General features: G+C 45.7%; 1 protein-coding gene and 1 pseudogene across 6 annotated transcripts in view; both read left to right on the forward strand.

Moving 5' to 3' along the window:
* hivep3a (HIVEP zinc finger 3a) overlaps window positions 1-21,978 on the forward strand; it is a 54,952-nt gene that overhangs the window by 25,085 nt on the left and 7,889 nt on the right. For 3 of the 6 annotated variants that reach the window (XM_087834921.1, XM_087834919.1, XM_087834923.1), the window contains 3 exons: window positions 2,378-2,414; window positions 7,500-11,697; window positions 12,071-12,255. In XM_087834921.1, coding sequence (XP_087691047.1) covers window positions 7,867-11,697; window positions 12,071-12,255 — 4,016 coding nt within the window. In that variant the 5' untranslated portion in view covers window positions 2,378-2,414; window positions 7,500-7,866. Of the gene's footprint in view, window positions 1-2,377; window positions 2,415-2,560; window positions 4,051-7,499; window positions 11,698-12,070; window positions 12,256-21,978 lie in introns of those variants that run through there. The other 3 variants (XM_087834920.1, XM_087834924.1, XM_006795245.3) reach the window with 2 other exon arrangements.
* LOC148096784 (uncharacterized) lies at window positions 14,546-15,272 on the forward strand (annotated as a pseudogene).

A 21,978-nucleotide genomic window follows, 5' to 3' on the forward strand; every position in this document is an offset into this window, starting at 1 on the left:
CATCCAAATCTAGAGTAAATTTTAATAATCTAATAGCTTGTGATCTTTAGCAGCAGTATCTTGAATTAGTTTTTCTTATGGCTTTATGAGTCTCTCACATCATTGTGTAGGAATTTGATCCCACTTTTCATCACGTTTCTCAATTTTTTATTTTTTATTTTTAGGTTTGCAGACATTCGTAGCACAGCCCTCTTAAGGTCCAGTCACAGCTATTCTGTTGTAGATTTGCTGGAGTGCTTGGGGTCATTGTTATATTGCATGACCCAATTTGGGCCAAGCTTTAGCTGTCAGACAGACGGCCTCATATTTGACTCTTCGTGGTCATGGACTCTTCATGGAGTTCATGGTCAGTTCAATCAATGAAAGGCACTCATGTTCTGTTGCTGGAAAATAAAGCCAAATTCATTACCTCTCCATCAACTTGCTTGGCAGTTGGTGTGATGAATTTGTGCTGATTTGCTGTGTTTCGTTTTCACTCTGCAAGCCTCTCCTTGGTCTCTTCTGCCCAAAGGACAGGGTGTCTTGTGGTTTGTTCAGTTGTAGCTTTCCAAATCTAAGTTGTGCTGTTCTTTTTTCTTTTCCTTTTTTTCTTCAGAAAGAGAAAGCCTTTTTCCTGGCAACCCTTCCAAACCCTTCCTACAGTCTGTTTCTAATAGTACTCTCATGGACTTTAACATTTAGCTTACTAACTGAGGCCTTTAAAGTTTCAGTTGCAGCTCTTGGATTTTGTTTGTGCAGTTTCTCTGAGCATTGCACAATGTGTCCTCTGTGAATTTGCTGGGACGTTTAGTCGAGGAAAGATTGTACCATATATAAGGTTAGGGTGTCTTCATTTTCTTCTGTCGGAGACCATGTTGGATTGGGAAACCGTTGCATCATATCAGACAATTACAGAAATTAATTACAGAAAAATTACAATTTAATATTTTGTTTTTAAAAGACATGAAATAAATGAAACACACACGCTGCACACAGGCCTACTTGCTGCTCTCAGGCATACATGATTTCTTTCATACGTTTCATTGACAAAGAAACAAATAACAGTTATGCTCACAGAAGGGGACCCTGTACCTTTTTCCAGAATTTATAAGCACTTACTCAGATGACAGCGCTTGGAAAAGGTCAGCTAAAGTCCTTTTATCCTTTTAATCCTTACGGTGAACAGTAGACTCTTGAAAAATAGTCCACTGAATAAAGCATGAAGTTCATTTCATAAATTTCACTGTTGATCATTCATAAAAGATGATTATTCAGGTTATGTTCACTGGCTGCTGAGTTTCCAATGAGCATGCGGTTTGTCAGATCCACTGATCGTTCATTGCATGGGGGATTGTTTTGGGGTTATTTTAGCAGTGTGTGCTGTGCTCTTGTATGTTAGGGTGAGATAATTAGGTCTCAGATAGTTGATTGGTAAGAATAAGATTGTCTGCTGGTAGCGTTTTGCCAGAAATGTCTGTATGCGAGCAGACACATCATCACATCATTTTCGAATCTGGAGCCCAGTTGTCACAAGGTTTCTCTGTGGCCTGGAGCAGGATGGACACCCTGGGCTCTCTTCCAATCCTCTCGGCTTCTCCTTTTTACGCCTGACCAGATGAGCAGCTCACTGCCTGTCTGCATCCTACCGGCTGGTACTCCCTCAATGCTCCTCCTATCTGTGAGCTTTCAGCCTGCTGGAAAAAAAGAGGGAGGGAGGGAAAAAAATCAGTTCATTGGCAGAGGGGAAATGGCGGGGGGGACCCATGGCATAAAAGAGTGATGTCACAGTTGCCCGGACCTATTTCAGCCTGACCCCTGGCAGGAGCACTGTGGACATTCTCCAGAGCCGCTCTTAAAACCTGGATCTGTGTGCGCTTTTCCCCTTGTATCTTTCCCATGTTTTCTCAAAATGCAGCATCAGTATATCTCTGTACCTGCGTTGGAAAAATGAGCTCTGAATGGTGAACTTGTATTTTAAAAATTCTGAAGTAAGCCCCCTTCACCTCCCCTCTTAGTTCAATTAGGCAGGAGAGAGCACTCCCCCTTTCTTTTTTACCTCTCACCGCTTTGCCAGCTGTGCAGCAGAAACCGCTGCCAAAAGAAACACAAGCTTACGTCAACATCAATATAAGGAGCCACTGCTTCACACGAACCCAAAACAGAGACACCAGGACGTGGGAGGGGGGTGTATCAAAGAGGTGGAGAGGGACAGAGAGAGAGCGTGTCCCCTCCTTCTCATTCATAGACATAATATACTCAGCTACCTGTTTGTCAGCCCAGTGCACGTAGAGCGGAGACTCGATTACCTTTCTCTCTGCCTTCAGCGTAACTCTCATTCATCCTTTCTCTCTCTCTCTCTCTCCTCGTCTTCGTGTCTCTCTGCTCTCCCTGTTTCCAGTCATTCAGAATCGGAGGACAACACCACCTGCGACCAGGTAAAAGAAAAAAAAGAAAGAAAGGGGGGGGTCCATTGATATCCTTTTTGTCATCTGCAGTGATCTTGATGTATGAGGCGTGTGACGTGATGTGGGAACTGTGGAGGGAGGGAGGGAGGGGGGGATTCTTCATTCATGTCTTTGTTATTGCAAAAGGCTGCTACATGAGTGAGGCAGCGAGAGGTGGAAAAGCACGAGAATCATTTGCGTCAGTGTGCTTGAATACATTTGAAGTCAGCCTAATGTTTTTTGGATTATTTTTTGCCCATTTGAGCACATGCAGACAGCTTGTGTAGAGAGAGTGAGTGTGTCTGTGTGTGAATGAAGGAGAGAGTGCATGTAGCGAGTGGTCCGTGGGCTGTGTAGGTATTAAAGCTAGGAGTGAATGAGCTGCCTGTGTTGTGCATCCAGCCGCCTATGCTTGGCATGTCCTCCATGTGGACCTGTGGGAACATTCCCGAAGTGCACACACACACACACACACATACACGCACACGCACAGGGAGAAAGGGAACACTGTGTATCCACTAAGGGCTCTCCCCAGTCCCTCCAGAGAGCACCGTTATCAGGCTGCTGATGAAGCTGCACTGTTGGGCACGACAGCGTTGCTAGTGCTCAGCTGACAACATAGTGGATAACACAACAACAGATGAATGCTTTTAGGGTCACACAAGTCCGAAGGGGTTCACATTTTTATTGACTTTCATTAAGAAAGTGTTTGAAAATTGTTCTCCTCTCTACAGTAGGATACTTTGAATGTCCCTGTTTGCATTTTGAAGACAATAATATTTAAAGACGAATTGTCTGCAGTAATGCAGCACTGGTAGTCAGAATGTAGGTTTTTTTAGTTTAGAGAAAAAGCACCAATATTTATTTATTTATTTATTTGTGGTGAAATTGTCAACTGGTCTGTGGTTCTTTCGCATCCCAGTGTCTGGATTTGGCTTTGATTCTTCCTGAAAGAATGGAATATCGGTGTAGTACCAATTGAAAACTCCCAAACTATTGATTTTTTTCTTTCCTTTCTTGGTGTGCTCCTCTCAAAAAACAGTAGCTTCTGGGAGGGAGGCACCTCGCCTGCCGCCTTCTCGCGCTCTCTCACACACACTCTCTCTCTGTAGTCAGTGAGGATACTGGAAGATAAATTTAGCCCTCCAGCTCTCCTTCCATCTGCTACCACATGGTTTAGGGCCGTTACCATAGGAACCACCGCTGGGTGCCCATTAGTGCGAGAACGGGAAATTGACAATATTTTTTTTTTAAAGCCATTTATACAATATTCTCTTTCTTTGTGTGGGTGAATGGACATGTCATTTAAATAGTTTCGGGGTTTTTTCCCTTTATTTTCTCTAATTTGGCATGTTACGTTTCAGTATCTCGTGATTTTCGAGCAGTTTCTGCAGACTGTAACTGTTACTGTATGCACACTCAGCACTGCAACCATTTGATAAACTTGAGGAAAATTTCATATTGTGCCAGTGTAGGTTTGTCAGGTGTGCAATGAAATAGCTTGTATTATATATCGCTGATATCACTGCCTTCTGAGAAAAGCTTTTTTCTTGTTTTTCTTTTTTTTGTCACTAAGCGTGGACTCAACAGCTTGAACGCATAACAGTGGAACAAAGCCATGGATTGTGTAAGATTTGAAAAGACCTACCATCTTCTTAGAAAGCATATCAGGCGTAACTTTAAATGGTACACCACCCATTCTTATAACACCGTTGGACCTCACAGGGAGAGTATAACAGAAAGTATTAAAATAAATATAGCATAAATGTTCTTGCTTGGCAAAAACCTGGCAGCTACATTACCTCCTGCACATTACCCATGTTTCCTGTTAGCAGAAGCTACTGGAACTTTGAGTATCAGAGGTTTGGTAAGTTTATTTCCCCAAGAAGAGTTTACTCAAGAATGCACTTTGGTTAACTGACACCCAATTTTTGATACAAATGTTGACATTCTTGTGTGTTGGTTCTGTATTTCTGTTTTATGATTATCTAAACTAGATGCTAATTAGCCATGTGCTCATGGACTTGCATGCTAGTTAGCCTGATTTGAGAGAACAGTGGTTAAATCGTATTTGATTATTCGTTTTAAAAATTTCATTCCGTTACATAACTCCTACCACCCCCCTTTAAAGGCCTAAGCATTGAGGAGTTTTCTGTTTTTAATATTATTTAGACACAAGCTACAGTCCTTAATGCCAATTATGATATATGCAGTGGTTGGAGACAGCAGCATGACTAAAATTATTACGACCGTGTGCAATTAATTTCCAGTCTTGTTGCACTTGAAAGACCAGGACCAGATACACGCCCACCTACAGTCAGTTGTTGTTTTCCAAAGGAACTTTGGTGCCATAAAATTGCAGTAAGATGGAGCCTGTCGTCAAAGGAGCTTGCAAAGAAAAGCGTCTGGACTTCTTTAAGTTACTTGAAGACGTTTCACCTCTCATCCGAGAAGCATATTCACTTCTAAGGTCAAATGGTGGAGAGTCCCAGATTTAAACCTAGTGGGAGTATCCCCCCACAGAGGGACAAAAGGACCCCCTGATGATCCTCTAATCGCCTGAGCCAAGGTGTGAAACTGGGTGTGGGTCCCAATCAGCCAGAGTTTCGGGTGAGCTCATTGTGAAACCTGGCCCCACCTTATCATGCAAATTCCTGAGGTCACATGGCCCAGGATGTGAGTGGGCCACCATTTGACCTTAGAACTGAAGAAGCTTCTCGGATGAGAGGTGAAACGTCTTCAAGTAACTTAAAGAAGTCCAGACGCGTTTCTTTGCAAGCCCCTTTGACTACGATGACCTGGATGACTGAGAACCTTCACAGACAGATGGAGCCTGTCTGCTCTCAGTCTGAGTGGGGGCAAGTTGGCATTCAGAGTGCAGCCAGAAATTTGGGAATTCTTTCACAAATAGGACTGCGATTTACCTGTAAAATCATACAGGCGCTCAGCAGTCCTACTTCTATATAGGAATGTAATCAGAATATGACCAGTTGTCAACCAGTTGAGTGAAGATTCCTGTTACAAAGAGACACGTCACAGATGACTGATTGCAACTTGTTGACAATCTATCTGCATTTAGAAATTAGATGACAATTATTTGCAAACCTTTCCAATTGGAAAGGGGCCATGGTTCTTTAAAGAGAGATTGCCTCCCATCAGACACTGCAAGCAATTGCCTTGTGTTTCAAAGTGGTCTCCCAGAAGCTGAGGGTGTTGCACGCCCAAGTTCAGGAACCAGTTAGTAACTGTAACTACTTGCAATTAGTTGCCAAAAAAAAAAATCTCAGTGCATTCATCAGACAAGCACCATTTGTTGTGAAATGGAAGGAGGTTGCCTTCTATTTTTAGTTTAGTGTGACTGGGCGGTTACCTAGCCCATGTAATTAATTTTTCAGACATTAAAAAGACCTGAAACAGTTACTAAAATACAAGAACTTTTGAAAATAATAAAAACAAACAACAACCAGATAAATGTTTGGGCTTAACATTGTTCTGTATTTTCACTAATGGAGGATAATAAAGGATAATGCTCCTTTAACCCCAAGCAACAGCCCTTCAAGTAAAAATCCAGCTTTGCTTGCACTGAGCCTTGTGAAAGTTCATGCAGAGAGTAGATATGTGAGGTGAGGGGTGCAAGGAGAAATGTTTGGCTCGTTTGTGCATTGGCTGCACCCATGTTATGTGAGGTGTAAATGAACAGTTCATAGTTAACTTTGGAGCAAGTGAAAATGAGCCAATTTTTTTTATTTTATTTTTTTATTATTTGACTAGTTGTTAGTAGTAGTCATTGTCACCTTCATGCAGAGAATACACATGCCCCAAACAACTCTCAGACAGACGTGTTAATTCGAGTTTTACAAACAAGAGTCTGCCTTCCCACTACAAGCTATAAGCCCCGGTAGAGGCTACCTGATTGGCCTACATTTAACACTTACTAGGCTTATGGCAAGAGAGCTATGATCTCAATGGTCCTCTGCAAACTGCACAGATTCTATAACTCTCCTATACTATGCTTGTTTTGCTGGTAGTATAAAGTGATTGTTTTTATTCATCCAGTATTGGCACGTATACTCTTCTCACAAGTTAAATCAAAGATGGTTGTCAACCTGTTATCAGTAATTTGGATAGTATCCAGCAGCTTTGCCGTCTTCCACCAGAATGTGGGTGTAGAAACCAGCTGGTCAGTGCGTGGGATGCCTTGTTTACTGTTTCAGCATGCTGGCATAAAGTAACACTGGGAATTTTCTTCAGTATCTCCACTGAGTCACCTTTTGTATGCACTCACAGCTCGCAGCCATCCGTCGCCTCCGTTTGGCTTGGCCCTTTTTAAAATATCTAAAATCATCAGTTAATCCGATGAAACAGGTAGAGTCCTTCACATGTCCTGCAATGTGGCAGCACTGTATGTTAGCACAGTCTGATGATCATCGTTTTGCATTTGATAGTAGACGACACAACGTAACCTTCAAAAGCTGCAATTTCATTAACACCAAAGACGAAAAAGGTGCTTGTAAGACAGCAGTACGAGTGTGAAAGAGTACAAGTGATCACTAAGTCAATTTCATAATCAAACCATTAGGACATTATAGTTCCACAATCAAATGGATCAAGTGGCAGATTCTCTGGTTTTTTGTTGTTGGTCATTTTCTGTCTTGCAGCAGAAAGATCAGACCAGTTTTATGGGAGTGGGCAGTATGTGTAATGTGTTGTCTGACATAATGATATTCTGCAATCGTTAAGAAATAGGCAATCACTAAAGACCAAATCAAATGATGTTATTTGAATGTTCAAGTCACAGTTGGGTGCGCATCCTGCTTCTCTCAGGGAATATTAGCAGAATCATCACTTTTACTGCATGCTGATATATTTTACAACAAAACATTACATAAACCATTCTAATTTAAAACAGGCAGCAGCCGCGGGAAAGCGAAAGATGAATGTTATGACACATAGAGTGATTATGCAACACAAAACATAAATATTCCTATCTGGCAAACAGAGAGGCCAGAGGGTTATCTGTTTCTCAGTGTTGAACTGTATGCACTATCCTATATAACGACTTGTTTGTTTTTGCAGATCTACATGTTGAGAAGACAAAGGAATTGTGCATTGAACTGAACCAGCTGAGCAACAGAGCCTGTGTGATTCATGATGGAATGCTTAATGCTTGGATGGCAGAGGACTTCCTCTACAGCACATGGCATATCACAACTGCATTCGTTGATGCTACTGTTTTACATTTGATGGCATTGTTCCTTTGTCAAGCAATAACAATTTGAGTAAAACAAGCAAAAAATTATGAAGTGAAGTCAAGTAAGGTGGATATTTTGATCAGATTTGCTCACATTAAACCTCTTACCCAGTTAATGCTTTGGCTTTAACTCTGTAGCCTGGCTCAGGCAGACGCATCCTACGTGTCTACCTGAGGCTGTCCTTCCATTTTATGGAGGCCTTGCATAGTCGCCTGACCACTGGGGAGCAGTCCGGAGGTCAAGAACATTCTCAGAAGGAGTCTCCACAGCGAGGCCCTCAGCCCAAGTCTCCCCCCCAGCCCTGTCAACAACAGCAAACCGGCTCTCCAAAGCCCCATGGCACATTACAGCAACCCAAACAATCCAGAAGGCAGAATCCAGAACGCAAACGTCTCAGACACCAGCGGCAGAGCATTGACTCAGATACAGCACCGGCGAATAAACAGGAGGCATCGACAGCAACGAAACCAACCACAGGTTTGAGTTTGACTCCAGAAATCCCACCTTCCTCAGCAGGCGACCCTACCCAGTCTAAACCAGAAACCCAGGAAGGGACCCCAAAGCAGAAACGTGAGCGTAAGCCTCAGAGACCAGGGAAATATGTTTGCACTTACTGTGGCCGTGCATGTGCCAAGCCTAGTGTTTTACAGAAACACATTCGCTCCCACACGGGTGAAAGGCCCTATCCCTGTGCCCCATGCGGGTTCTCTTTTAAGACCAAGAGTAACCTATACAAACACCGTAAATCTCATACCCACCGGGTGAAGGCAGGCCTGGCACTTGGGGAGTCGAAACCTGCAGCGGAGCAAGCCACAGAGTCGGACGAGGAAACGAGACAGCTATCATCAGCTTCTTCTGTTTCAGAAAGACAAGACAGTGGAGCCTCAATCAAGAGTGTTGAAACGGACATGGCCAAAGATTGCCCTGGAGGAAACAATTACTCCTATGCGGTGAAAAAAAGATTGGCCCTGCGCCTAAGCAGAGGAAAACACACTCCTCAAGACTCATCTGATGAAAAGGCGTCATCTTTAACTTTAGGTAGTAGAGGTAGTACAGAATCTGGCTATTTTTCTCGCTCTGAAAGTACAGAGCAGTCACAGGACAGCCCCCCCAACACAAGTGCCAAAAGCTATGCTGAGATCATCCTTGGTAAATATGGACGCTTTGGACACCTACAGAGGATGTCTCGTCATCAAAACCAGCATCCCCCTGGTGAGGAGGACAAAAGCATCTCATTCACGGTGCCCAAGAAACAGGTCATCGACCATATAACCAAACTTATCACCATCAACGAGGCAGTGGTGGATACCAGTAAAATTGACAGTGTAAAACCAAGGAGATTCTCACTCTCCAGAAAGAACAGTTCTGAGTCTCAGAAGAGTTCAACTGTGAAAGAACCGCTCATTCATAGCCCCAAGGTTGGCGATGTGGGCTATAAAAGCAGCGGCTCTATCACTATGGGAGTTCCATGTGAAAAATTTCATCACCCACCCTCAAATATGGAGCAGCCAGCTAGCCAAACGTCCACCACCCCGCTGGTGCGAAGTCATTCAATGCCACCTGAAGCCAGTTTATTTGAGACCACCAGTGGCGGCCAAAGCAAATGTCGCCTAAGTCAGTCCTTTGACGAACGACAGCCTTCACGTCGTTATGGGATGCTAAGACGACAGCCAGCAATTGAAATTCCACTTGGTACAGAACTTACAAAAGAGGAACACGAGGATTCTCTTTCATTTTACTCTGACAGCTTAACCACTGTGCCTGATTGTAAGCAAAGTCAACCACAGCCATATGAGTGTGAGGCCTGTGGCACAGGATGCAAAGATTGGGTAGGTTATAAAAAACACAAGCAGAGCCTGTGCCTATCACATCAACCCATCAATGAAGTGGTAATTAGTCAAATGGAATGTTCACAACTAAAGAACAGTGCAGTCAGGGCAGGCGCTTCAGTAATGCGCAAGAGAAGGAAAGAGGAGAGTTTTGAATTTGATGACCCCTCTTCTCCTTCATTACCTTGTTCTTCCCTGTCTTCAGGCCAGTGCAAAGATGAAAGCAGTGCAGCTTATGAGGGCCAGAGGAAGCCTGCATTGCAAACTTGTTCAGTAATTCAGCATACTAGTTCCTTTGAAAAACAAGAATCCTTGAGTAATGAGAGTCCAGGTGCAGAGGCAACAAAGCACTCTCCACCTCATGAAGATCATCAGCTGTTGCCTCAAAAACAACCTCAACAACATGTACCAAAACTAGCAGCCCGAAAGCTGGTCCGCCAACACAATGTGCAGGTTCCAGAGATCCTGGTGACAAAGGATCCCAACATGAGTAAAGACACTTCAGCCGAACCTACCACCACAGCAAAACATCAAGAGAAACTAGATGAATTTCAGTGGCCGCAGAGAAGCCCCTCTCTGGCACAGCTCCCTATTGAAAAGCTTCCTCCAAAGAAGAAGCGGTTACGATTAGCTGAAGCTGCTCAGTCATCAGGAGAATCTAGTTTTGACTCTCTGTCCCTGCCCCGCAGCCCTAGTCAGGATAGTAGTGCATCATATGCATCCAGTCGCTCCACGTCCTTTGAAGAGTCAAACAGACAGGACATGGACGTTGCAACATCAACGCCACTAAGGAGATCAAGAGCTCTTCATATGCTGACGGTGCCGGGGGTGCATCAGCACAGAGAGATGAGGCGCTCAGCATCTGAACAGGCCCCTCACGACCCACAACCGAGTGTCCTCATGGCTGAGACCCGCAGTAAGTCTTTTGACTACAGCTCTCTGTCCCCTGAGCGCTCTGCAGTTGGGTGGAGAGAAAGAAGAAAATGTCTATTAATGAGACACACTGCTATCAGTGATCCAGATGAGGAGGAGGAGTGTACGATCCTGAGCCGTGGTCCTGAATATCTCAACCCAAGCAGATCTTCTCAAGCAAAAAGCCCAACTTCTGTACACTGCAGCAGGCCCTCTTCTTCTTCTCTATCAGGGGACACTGTTTTACAAAATCCAGTGGAATTGCAGTGCAAAGATATCTTTTCTCAGTGGAAACTTACTCAAAATATTCAGTTGATTGGGAGCACAGAACTGTCCCTTCCTCATGACCCATCTACAACTGTAAAAGAGGAGACCTATACAGAGAAGGCCCTTGCTCCTGCACCACAGCAATATCATACGCACGGACCATCAGGGGCTGCCAGAGCCCGCTATCTCCCCATGTCTACAGGGCTGAAACTAGAGATTCCTCCACAAGACGATGACTACTCAGTAAGTCGCTCCCATGTTCGGCAGTCTGCCCCTAACATCAGTTCCAATCTAGAAATATTGAGGCCAGTCACAGATCCAGCAGTTGCAGTGCGCCTCCAAACAGACACACACACCCCTGCATGTGCCATATATACCACATTGTCTCAGTCCACCTCCCCTAGGCCCCAGGAGGCAGTTAGTGCTGTCCCACAAAGTGCAGGTGTTTCAACAGCTGAACAAAGACCCCACAGGGACATGAGTCCAGATCTTCAACCGTGGTCTGATGATAGCCTCAGGTTATCAGGCTCAGGGGGCAATAAACGGATGCTTTCCCCCTCAAACAGCATGGAGCTGCCTCCAGAGTCACAGCAGCAGCAGAAAAGAGTAAAAGAAGAAGAGGAGAGGGAGATGGGTTGTTCTGACAAAGCAACAGTTGAGACTTGCAAGCACAAGCTCAAACAGGAGTCATGTTTACCTGCTATTTGCTCTCCCGTCTCGCATGTTGGGCCTTCATTCCCCAGTCTGCTGTCCAGCACCTGTAACAGCTGGTGCTATTTAAACTACATTAAACCAAACCCTTCTGCTCTGGATGAACAGAAGCCCTCAGTGTATTCGTCGTGGTCTACTAGTGGCTATGACCCCAATCCGCCTGGCCTCTCCAGCAAGACAGTTCTCTCTCTGCTTCACTGCAAGCAGAGGCTCAGTCCATCCATATATACACTATCCCCCATGTCCGTGCAGGCAGCAGAGTCAGTGGAGCAAGAGGACGACAAAAGACCCTCCTCCACAGAGGTAATTACAACACTGACCACTGATTACACCTGTCGGTAGACCTAATCATTACTATTGCAACAGAACTTGGGAAAGAATCAAATAAAACTGATCAAAATGTAAGGACTGGTAGGTGATAAGAAGTAGAGCAGACACTGAGACACTCCATATAGGAGGCATAGAAAAGAGTGGGTTAGCTTTCCTTACCATTTTTGTTATAGAATACAAAACGGGAAATGTCATTTAACGGGGTCAAAATTTAAACTGTTGAAATGAAGCGTGTGTCTTAACACATGTAATAAAATACATCGTTCAATGAGAATTCCCAATTTTTGTCTCCCTGGGCATGCTGGAGCAGAGTTGGTGAATTTGCCCGTGTCTCTTTCGAGTGTAGGTCTGCAAAAAGCAGTCATGCTACAGAGACTACGAGGGAACAAAGAAAGGACATACATCAGTGGATGACAACAAGTCAAACAGAAAGGAGGAGGAGGAGGAGAAGGAGGAAGAGAAGGAGGACGAGGCAGAGGAGGAAAAGGTCCAGTCATGCTCCAGAAATGAAGTTTGGGTCTCTGAGAGAGGGTGAGTATAATCTCCTGATAATCGCAGCAGTATGTTAGCTAACCGTGTTGGGTTCTGGAATGTGATGTTATACATTACTCAGTACTTTTCTTAAAAGTAATGCACTACATTACATATTTACTTATCAAAGAAAGTAACTTGTAACTCGTAATGTGCACGTTGCATTACTTTGTATCATGACCTCCAATGTATTGTCTCATATTTACCAGTTAATACTATAAACCTCAGGCTACAGTCCTACATACTGACACAAAGGCTTGTCCTAGTGACAACACACGCCTGCGATTTCACTTATTTTATTTTATTTTTTTAACAATACACAAAAGCTAAAAACGCAAAGCTGAATTATCACAGTGATTCTACTTTACAAACATGCACAGATAGAAATGGAGGCTGCTACGGTGCAAGCCTGACTGCTCATTACTGCCTTTGTTTCCTGTTAAAGTTCAGGGTCTGGCTGCTGGTCTAAGGTTGGTATGCACTCAGCTTTGAATAATTCTAGGTTCTTTGCAAGCTCTGTGTTAGCAGCATAATACAGTTTATTCACTTTACCAACGTACTCTTGTCCTTTTATGCAACAGAACTAACAGTAATGTCCATATCTCCACCGCTGAAGTTATAGACAGCGTCACCATTTTCCTCTTCTCTGCACAAAAACGAAAATCAGCTGATTGTAGCGCTAGTGTGTGGGAGGAAAAAGGCATGGTTCTTTGTTTGAGCCACATGTTGTGCAGATAACTCTTAAGGTTCTCTTTCATAGCAGTCATTTCGTGTCTCACTATGGGGGAACGCCTCCTGCATGACCTCATCAGAAGCTCAAATACCATTACGCCAGCCCTTACAGGCTGGCTAGGTGACGCCCATGTCAGGAGGGGCTAGTGCCTTCCTATATAATAGGCTGACATAGCGTCAGATGTCATTTAAAAACCTCTTCTTGCTTCTCACAGAAGCCTGTAGACAACTGTGCTATTGGTACACATGTACTAGCATTAACACAACTGTGCTAGTACATGTGTTAATGCTAAACAAGACTTTGTTCATGAAATAAGAGAAATGTGGAAACAATGTGCTTTAGTGCATAGTGTCTGCAGATGTATGCGCACACAGGTTGCCTGTTGATTGTTTGATTGGGTGCTAAAGCTAAACTGTCCACAGATTCGAGTGAACAACTCGGTCGCCGGGCGCTTTGTTCCCAGCTTTTCAGTTGTCCACTAGCATACAAGCAGTAGCAATACTGTTCTGTAGCTAGTGCGGGAAGTAACAATATTTTCCGAAAGTAGCAACACTTTGCTAACAAAGGTACCTCTAGCTTCACCATCAGGTAGCAATACCCTTCAACGCTAGCGGTTTTACACATTAGGTAGCAATACCTGTAGAAAAGTAGCAACACTTTTCACCCCACATTAGCAAAGAATAGCAATATTCTCCGCACTCAGTGTCAGTCTCGCTAACGTGCGCAACCCTCTAGCTAACCATGGCTACGACTGTCAACAAAGTTGCAAAACTCTGTCCTTGCGGCAAGAAGATTTCTGCTTGGGATACACACCCCGTGTGTGTGGCATGCCTGGGTTTCTCTCACGCTCAGGCTGCCTTGACACCCGCACAAGACTGTATCCACTGCGCGGCTTTCCCACGCAAACTACTCCGCCGCAGGCTAGCTCGCCAGGCTAACCTGTTGGGTGGCGACCCTTTGCTGTGTGAGGCTGCTGCGGCGCAAGGAGAAACTGAGGTGCCCGATGATTTGGCCGCAACGCCAGGGGCAAGCTGGACAGAGGCAGACCCTCAGCCCATCGCGACCGCTTTCCCGTCGCTGGAGGCACACGGAGATCGTGAGTTTTCCCCCGATGCTGGAGTACCCTGGGGAGGAGATGCCAACGAGGACGGAGATGAGTCGGCTGACTCGGAGCTCCTGCTGTCTGAAGAGGAGGAGGACGATTCCACCTCCTTGGCTAGCATCAGCTGGGCTACAAAGCCCTTGGCTACCTGCGGGGTTGAAACACAGACACCGTCGTCTCCCCTGGATCTCGACATGCAGGACATGTGCAAGCGCGCAGCTGCTAGGCTCAACATCCCGTGGCCCGCCGTACAAACAGAGGTTGTAAAGTCTCGTTTCGAAGGAAAGAAATTGCCGAAGGCGAAAAAGACGGGGAAGCATGTGTTGCTTGTTTTCTCGGAGCTACTCGATGAGATAGCGGTGACGTGGAAAGCAAAACCTTACAGCGAGAAAGACCCCATCGTGGGGAGCTCCCTGCTGGATTGTGAGGGGATGGAGTCTATCGGCCTCCGCCAGATGCCACAAGTGGAGCCGTTGGTAGCGAGCCATCTTCACCCGAAGACGTCTCTGTCCTCATCGGCCCCATCTCTCCCCTCCAAAGCAGACCGCTTCCAGTCTAGCCTTACAGATAAGTGCTACAAGGCAGCGGCTCTGTCAGTAAGAGCCCACAACGCCTCCTCTATGCTAATGGCTTACCAAGCTGAGCTAGAAGAGGACATGACAACTAAACCAGATACCACAGTGTGGGAAGAAATCTGCATTATAACGGACCACGTCCTCCGCCTCCACAAGGTACTCATACAGGCTAATGGGAGAGCCATGGGCCTCATGGTTCTTCAGGAGCGAGCACGCTGGCTTGCGCTCACCAACTTGACGACCAAGGAGAAAGAGGAACTCCTCAACACCCCTGTCGTGCCTCACGGTCTCTTCGGTGCGGCTGTTACATCCATGCAGAAGAGATGTGAGGAGAAAAAGAGAGATGATGAGGCTCTGAAACTGCCTGCCGAGGAGGGCCCAGCACGCCACCCCAGCAGCACCGCGCCAGTCATTCGCGCAGGCAGCGTCTCGCCCGGTCCCCGCTTTCAGGATTCCCAAAGTGCCTAAGACGCAGGCAGCCCCCCAGGCTGCCGGGGCCCATAAGAATCCATGGACTCGGAAACAGTCTCCCCAGGCCAGACCTCAAGCGGCCCCTCCTCCTCCCCCCGCTGCCGCGATCATGAGAAGGAAGACGCGGCCGGCCTGACAGTTCCTGTCACCGGACCCGCCAGAGGGAAAGAGAGCCAAAGTTCGCAGTGTTGTTTCACAAGCACCTCTTTCGTGCATTCTGTATTAAAAAAGCCCCGACACGTGCATCCAGGCATTTTTCCGAGGGCGCTGTTGAGTGTTGCAAAACAGCCCGTGGAGACTTGCGTTTCCACGGCTGTGATGATGCAGATGAGCCCGTCACCTCGCTTGCCTGTGACAGAGGTGACGGGACACCGAAATGGCGTATGTTTCGCGCTGCAACCACAAGGGTGCGCCAAAACGCCATCTTTGGTGGAGTGGCCAGTGAGCCCTCTGTCTCTCCACATGAAGAGCTGGGCCACCTGCACTCAGTCAGCATGGGTGCTGAGGACATTGGAAAAGGGCTACAGGCTGCAATTCAATGTCACTCCACCACATTTCAAAGAAATCGTTTACTCTTGTGCTCTGGGCGAGTCTACCAGTTTTCTCCTGGAGGAAATTTCCACCTTGAGAGACAAAGGAGCTATAAGAGTTGTCCCTCCCGAGGAAATGCACAGCGGATTTTATTCAAGGTATTTCCTTGTGCCAAAGAAAGGGGGAGGGGGATGAGAGCCATTCTGGATCTCCGTGCCCTGAACCGGCATTTAAGGACATACAAGTTCAGGATGTTGACGCACGCCTCGCTGTTACGGTTTGTACGAGCGGGCGACTGGTTCACATCAATCGATGCTTATTTCCACATCCCCATATATCCCCCACACCGCAAGTATCTGAGATTTGCTTTTCAGGGGATAGCATACAAGTTTGTAGTCCTGCCTTTTGGTCTCTCACTGAGCCCAAGGGTGTTTGTGAAATGCACCGAGGCAGCAGTGGCCCCTCTCAGGGGAAAGGGCATTCGGGTGGCCACATACATTGACGACTGGCTGGTGGCAGCCCCAACCCGCCAGGGAGCGACTTGTCACACAAATGCTCTCATACACCATCTGGAGAGTTTGGGTTTCCAGATAAACGTGGAAAAGAGCACATTGACGCCAACTCAGTGCATTACTTTCATAGGGCTCAGCCTAGACTCCCTCCGGGTGAGGGCTGTTCTGTCCCCGTAGAGAACAGCAGCCATACGGTCATCCCTAGCACTGTTTCGCAGAGGCAACACAGTGACCCTCAAACAGTGCCAGAAGCTGCTCGGTCTGATGGCTTCTTCTCTAGTGGCGATAACACTGGGACGCCTTCAGCCAGGAAGGTAATTTCCACAGATGCCTCTCTTTCGGGCTGGAGGGCCACCCACGAAGGCAGAACAGTGAATGCGCTCCACCCACATAAACTGTCTGGAACTGCTGGCGGTTCACCTGTCGCTAAAACACTTTCTCCCTTGGCTGAGAGGTCATCATGTTTTAGTGAGGTCGGACAATTCCACTGTTGTGGCCTACATTAACAGACAGGGCGGTCTGGGGTCCCCCAAGTTACACACACTGGCACACAGACTGATAGTCTGGAGCAGTGTCCACCTGCTGTCACTGAGAGCAACTCACGTGCCAGGAATCTTGAACTTTGGAGCAGATCTTCTCTCCAGGGGCAACCCGCTGTATGGGGACTGGAAGCTTCACCCAAAGGTGGTGAAGCAGATCTGGCTGCGATTCGGTCAGGCGACCGTGAACGTTTATGCATCCAGGGAGAATGCTCAGTGTCCCCTGTTTTACTCGCTGCACGATCAGAGAGCTCCACTCGGGGTGGATGCTCTAGCCCACGAGTGGCCGAGAACCCTCCTCTATGCTTTTCCCCCAGTGGCCCTCATTTCTCCAACTCCGGCCAGAGTGAGGGAGAGAAGTCACTATATGATCCTGATAGCCCCGCACTGGCCAGGGAAGCACTGGCTGGCGGAGATTTTTCAGCAGCTGTACGGCCCACCTTGGCCGTTGCCACTACGCAGAGACCTCCTGTCTCAGGCACAGGGGGAAATATTCCACCCCCACCCAGAGAGGCTAGCTCTACGGGCTTGGCCTGTGAATGGTTTAACCTAAACACAGTGGGGCTCCCTCATAGTGTTATCGACACTATTCAGTGTTCTAGAGCATCATCTACTAGGACGCTATATGAGCACAAGTGGCGTGTGTTTGAAAGCTGGTGCTTAGAATCACAGGCCATCCTTTTTCAGTGCTCTGTGGCTGTGATTCTGTCATTTCTTCAGGCCCTGATTGATAAGGGTAAAGCCTTCTCCACCATCAAGGTGTATTTGGCAGCAATTTCGGCCTGCCATATTGGTTTTGAGGGGAAGACTGTTTTCCAGCATCCCTTAATATGCCGTTTCATAAAGGGTGCACGGCGTAAATTGCCTACATCTAGGCCATTGGCTCCATCGTGGGACCTTCCTACAGTATTAGCTGCGCTCTCCTGTTGCCCATTTGAACCCCTGGAACAGGTTGAGTTAAAATTTCTGTCCTTGAAGATGGCTCTATTAATTGCTTTAGCTTCTGCTAAACGTGTAGGAGAGATCCACGCTCTCTCAGTGCATCAGTCATGCATTCAGTTCTCCTCGGATAATACAAGGGTCAGTATGTCATGGATTCGGGAGACAGACACTATCTCTACTTTTAAGATTAGGCTTAAAACTTTCCTTTTTGCTAAAGCATATAGTTAGGGCTGGACCAGGTGACCCTGAATCCTCCCTTAGTTATGCTGCAATAGATGTAGGCTGCCGGGGGATTCCCATGATGCATTGAGTTTTTCCTTTCCAGTCACCTTTCTCACTCACTATGTATTAACAGACCTCTCTGTATTGAATCGTATCTGTTATTAATCTCTGACTCTCTTCCACAGCATGTCTTTTATCCTGTCTTCCTTCTCTCACCCCAACCGGTCGCAGCAGATGGCCGCCCCTCCCTGAGCCTGGTTCTGCCGGAGGTTTCTTCCTGTTAAAAGGGAGTTTTTCCTTCCCACTGTCGCCAAAGTGCTTGCTCATAGGGGGTCATATGATTGTTGGGCTTTTCTCTGTATCTATGAAGCGCCTTGAGGCGACATTTGTTGTGATTTGGCGCTATATAAATAAAATTGAATTGAATTGAATTGAGTATGCAGCTCAACCCTGCCTTTGTCCCGAAGGTTGTCGGCACATGTTCCCCTATAGACCTGCCAGCCTTTTGCCCACCGCCTTTCTCCTCGGAGGAGCAACAGCGGCTGCATACCTTGTGTCCAGTCCGTGCTCTGCGCATTTACATGGACCGAACCCAGAGTGTCAGACAAAGTGACCAGCTGTTCATGTCCTGGGCTAAACCACATATGGGAAAGCCTGTGTCTAAACAGCGCCTCTCACATTGGATAGTAGGAGCAATTGCCCTGGCCTATACTAGCAGGGGCCTTCAGCCTCCTGCTGGCTTGCGTGCGCATTCCACTAGAGGTCTGGCAACCTCATGGGCTCTCTTTAGGGGAGTTTCTATTCAAGAGGTGTGTGCAGCTGCATGCTGGACCTCACCTCATACATTTGCTAGGTTTTACAGGTTAGATGTGACGGCACCTAACTTAGCGCATTCAGTCCTCAGTGCAGGTTCTTCCCGGGTGGGGGCTTCTCCCCTGTGAAGTGCTGTTGGGGACAGTTGTCTTCTTAACAGGCATGTCTGGCAATCCAGGAATCAGTATTTCTCCCATAGTGAGACACAAAACGAATGCTATGAAAGAGAACTTAAGGTTATGTATATAACCCCGGTTCTCTGAACAGCATGAGTGAGTGTCTCACCAGACCGCCCTCCTTGCTATGGAAGCGAGGAAGAGGTGGGCTTGTTTTGAATGACATCTGACGCTATGTCAGCCTATTATATAGGGAGGCACTAGCCCCTCCTGACATAGGCGTCACCTAGCCAGCCTGTAAGGGCTGGCGTAATGGTATTTGAGCTTCTGATGAGGTCACGCAGGAGGCGTTCCCCCATAGTGAGACACTCACTCATGCTACTCAGAGAACCGGGGTTATATACATAACCTTAAGATTTTTGTAACACAAGTAAGATTATCCAGCACTGTTAGGTAATAATGATACATTGTTTTTATTTATATTGTAATGCGCATTACTTACAGCGCATAAAGCATGTGTCACATTCTGTTGTGTTCTGGAAACTGTTGTCGTCCGTTACATTGGACAGGCTAAGGGTTGGCTGTCTGCACCAGCAGAGTCCATCTGTTGAAGGCCTGAAGCCAGGAAACTACCTAGCTTCCTCTGCTCCTGCAGAGATTCATTTACACCAGCCATCAGAGCCATTCACATAGAGCAGCAGTACATTCTTGGCTGTGTGTATTGGTGTAACACGGACATTGTGTACAGACATGGCATTAGTCATTAAAGAAGTAAGTAAGTAAGTAAAATTTTATTTATATAGCACATTTCCAGATAAAAGATCACAAAGTGCTTTACAAGGTAAAAAAAACAAAAACAGTCAAAAGTTAACAAAATGCAATTTTAAAAAGATGTGTTTTTAGCTGTTTTTTAAAAGTAATCACTGAGTCTGCAGATCTTAAGTTCTGAGGAAGAGAATTCCACAGTCTGGCGGCCACAGCAGCAAAAGCTCTATCACCCTTGGTTTTCAGTCTTGTATACTGAATAACGAGTAGGCCCTGATCACAAGACCTCAGGGACCTACTAGGGGCATAGGGCTGTAAAAGTTCGATGATGTACGCTGGTGCTTGTTCTTGAAGAGCCTTAAATGTCAGAACCAGAATCTTAAAATGGACTCTGAATAAAGAAAATCTGCTGTACAGACAGAATGGAAAATGGACAAATGCTATACAAAAAAAAGAGCTTGGGCCTAGGAATATGCTGAGGAAACGTGAAACAAAGGCTCTGAAAATGTTTTCATTTGCTGTTAGTTTGGAAACGGTTTCCTGTAGGTTTATGGGTATAATGCTTTTTTGTAAAAGCATTCCCAAAAACATAATAATATTAAGATGAGTCAAATATTGACTATATTTTGTTTTATTAACCCGCTGAGGTTCAAGTCCTCATTGGTGATAATCCTAACCCTATTCTGGAGGAGAGCAAAACGGGTATTTTGATTAAAATGAGCTGAATATGTGTCTTTACATGTTTTGTTTTTTGAGGCATGTTGCTTCCATTATTTATTGATGTATTTTTTTTTTAATTGGGATAGTAGATAGTAGCAACCCTGTAGCCATTCTGAAAAAGAATTTCTCAAAACAGCTTTGAGATTAACCCTGTGAGGTCTAACTCATTGGTGATGACCTCGCCCTTAAAGTTAACCTTTACCCTAACTCTAGAAAATCAGAATATGATTTTTTTTTTCCTGTATTTATATTGTTCTTTCAAGTCTTTGCAATAATGGAACAAAAAATAATTCTTAAGATTACTCTAAAAGAGACTTATCAAAATGAGGGGGTAGGCTTATCGACAATTATTACTTAGACCAACAGCCCCCAACCTTTTTTTGTGCCACGGACCAGTTTATGTCCGACAATATTTTCATGGACCGGCCTTTAAGGTGTCGCGGATAAATACAACAAAATAAAACCAGTACCGGTACCAAAAGAAGATGTATTCATAACACACGGGGAAAGACCCAGGGAAACAGAGTTAATGATTAAAAAAATAACAATAAAAACCCCGAAAACCATAAATTTCACACCTGAGCCTCAACTCTCGCGGACCGGTGTCGGTCCGTGGCCCAGGGATTGGGGACCGCTGACCCCAGAAGAACCTTGTAGCCCAGACTTGGCCTGCCAGACCTAGCAGAGGTTGGCCAGGCTATTTGGTCGAATGAGCTTATTATTTCTTAACCTGTAACCTAATGTTTGCCACTTGACTGATGCGCATCTTACTCATGTCAGGAAGACACATTCGATTAGCTGTCAGGGCATTTAATCAATCTTCCAACCTTCATTTTAAATTCTGTTCTAAATCAGTGTGAAACACAGTATATTAAAGAATCATTTAAATGCAAGTAACCATAGTAAAAATAGCTGTGCTTAATGATGTGTAACAGATATGAACTACACACAGTAATTACTTAAAACTGAATAATAAGCTGTGATGTGAACACAGTGTTATCCTTTGGCAGGATTGGCACAAAGACAGTAAAACACCTCAAAGTGCCCCAATCCTAGCAAATCAGTGGAGGAACTACCTCCGATTTACCCAAATTTGGCAAGAGTCACTGTTCATGTTAAAAAGAAAAGAAAACAAGATGAGCAATGGCTAACACTCATCTTGAAACTAACATATCATTTGAAAAGATGTAAGTAGGCACAGTCCGTTCTACTATTCTTATGTAGCACACACTCATCTCCTCAGATTCATTTGCAGGGAGGTTAAGCCAGACATGCTCAGTAATTTTGATACCTATCAGAAATAAACACTGCTGTGATGTGATAAGGGGAGTGCAGAGAGGTGCCATCTGTGTGTCTCTTTTTTGGTTCAGGAGTGTGTCTGCGAACAAATCCCTGTTGTGACTCATGTTGACGCTCATCGCAGCCTTCCTAAAAAGAGTGAGTCATCCTCACGCCCGCCCGCTTTCTGCTTTCTCCGTCTGCTCTGTCTGTCTGAGGAACATAAAGACACAACGGAGGCAGCAAGCTAGTGGGATGTTGCCATTTTTTGCTTTCTTTTTTTTGAAGTGGGGAAAGCCAAGGGCTCTAGGCTCAAATCTTGAGTGGGAATGGGTGTTACATGAAATTTATACCTGCCGAGTACAGTATAGAGGTACGAAGGCAAAGTGTTTCTCTTTCATTAA

The sequence above is a fragment of the Neolamprologus brichardi genome, chromosome 22, assembly GCF_056152115.1.
Source record: "Neolamprologus brichardi isolate AB-2024 chromosome 22, ASM5615211v1, whole genome shotgun sequence".
NCBI lineage: Eukaryota > Metazoa > Chordata > Actinopteri > Cichliformes > Cichlidae > Neolamprologus > Neolamprologus brichardi.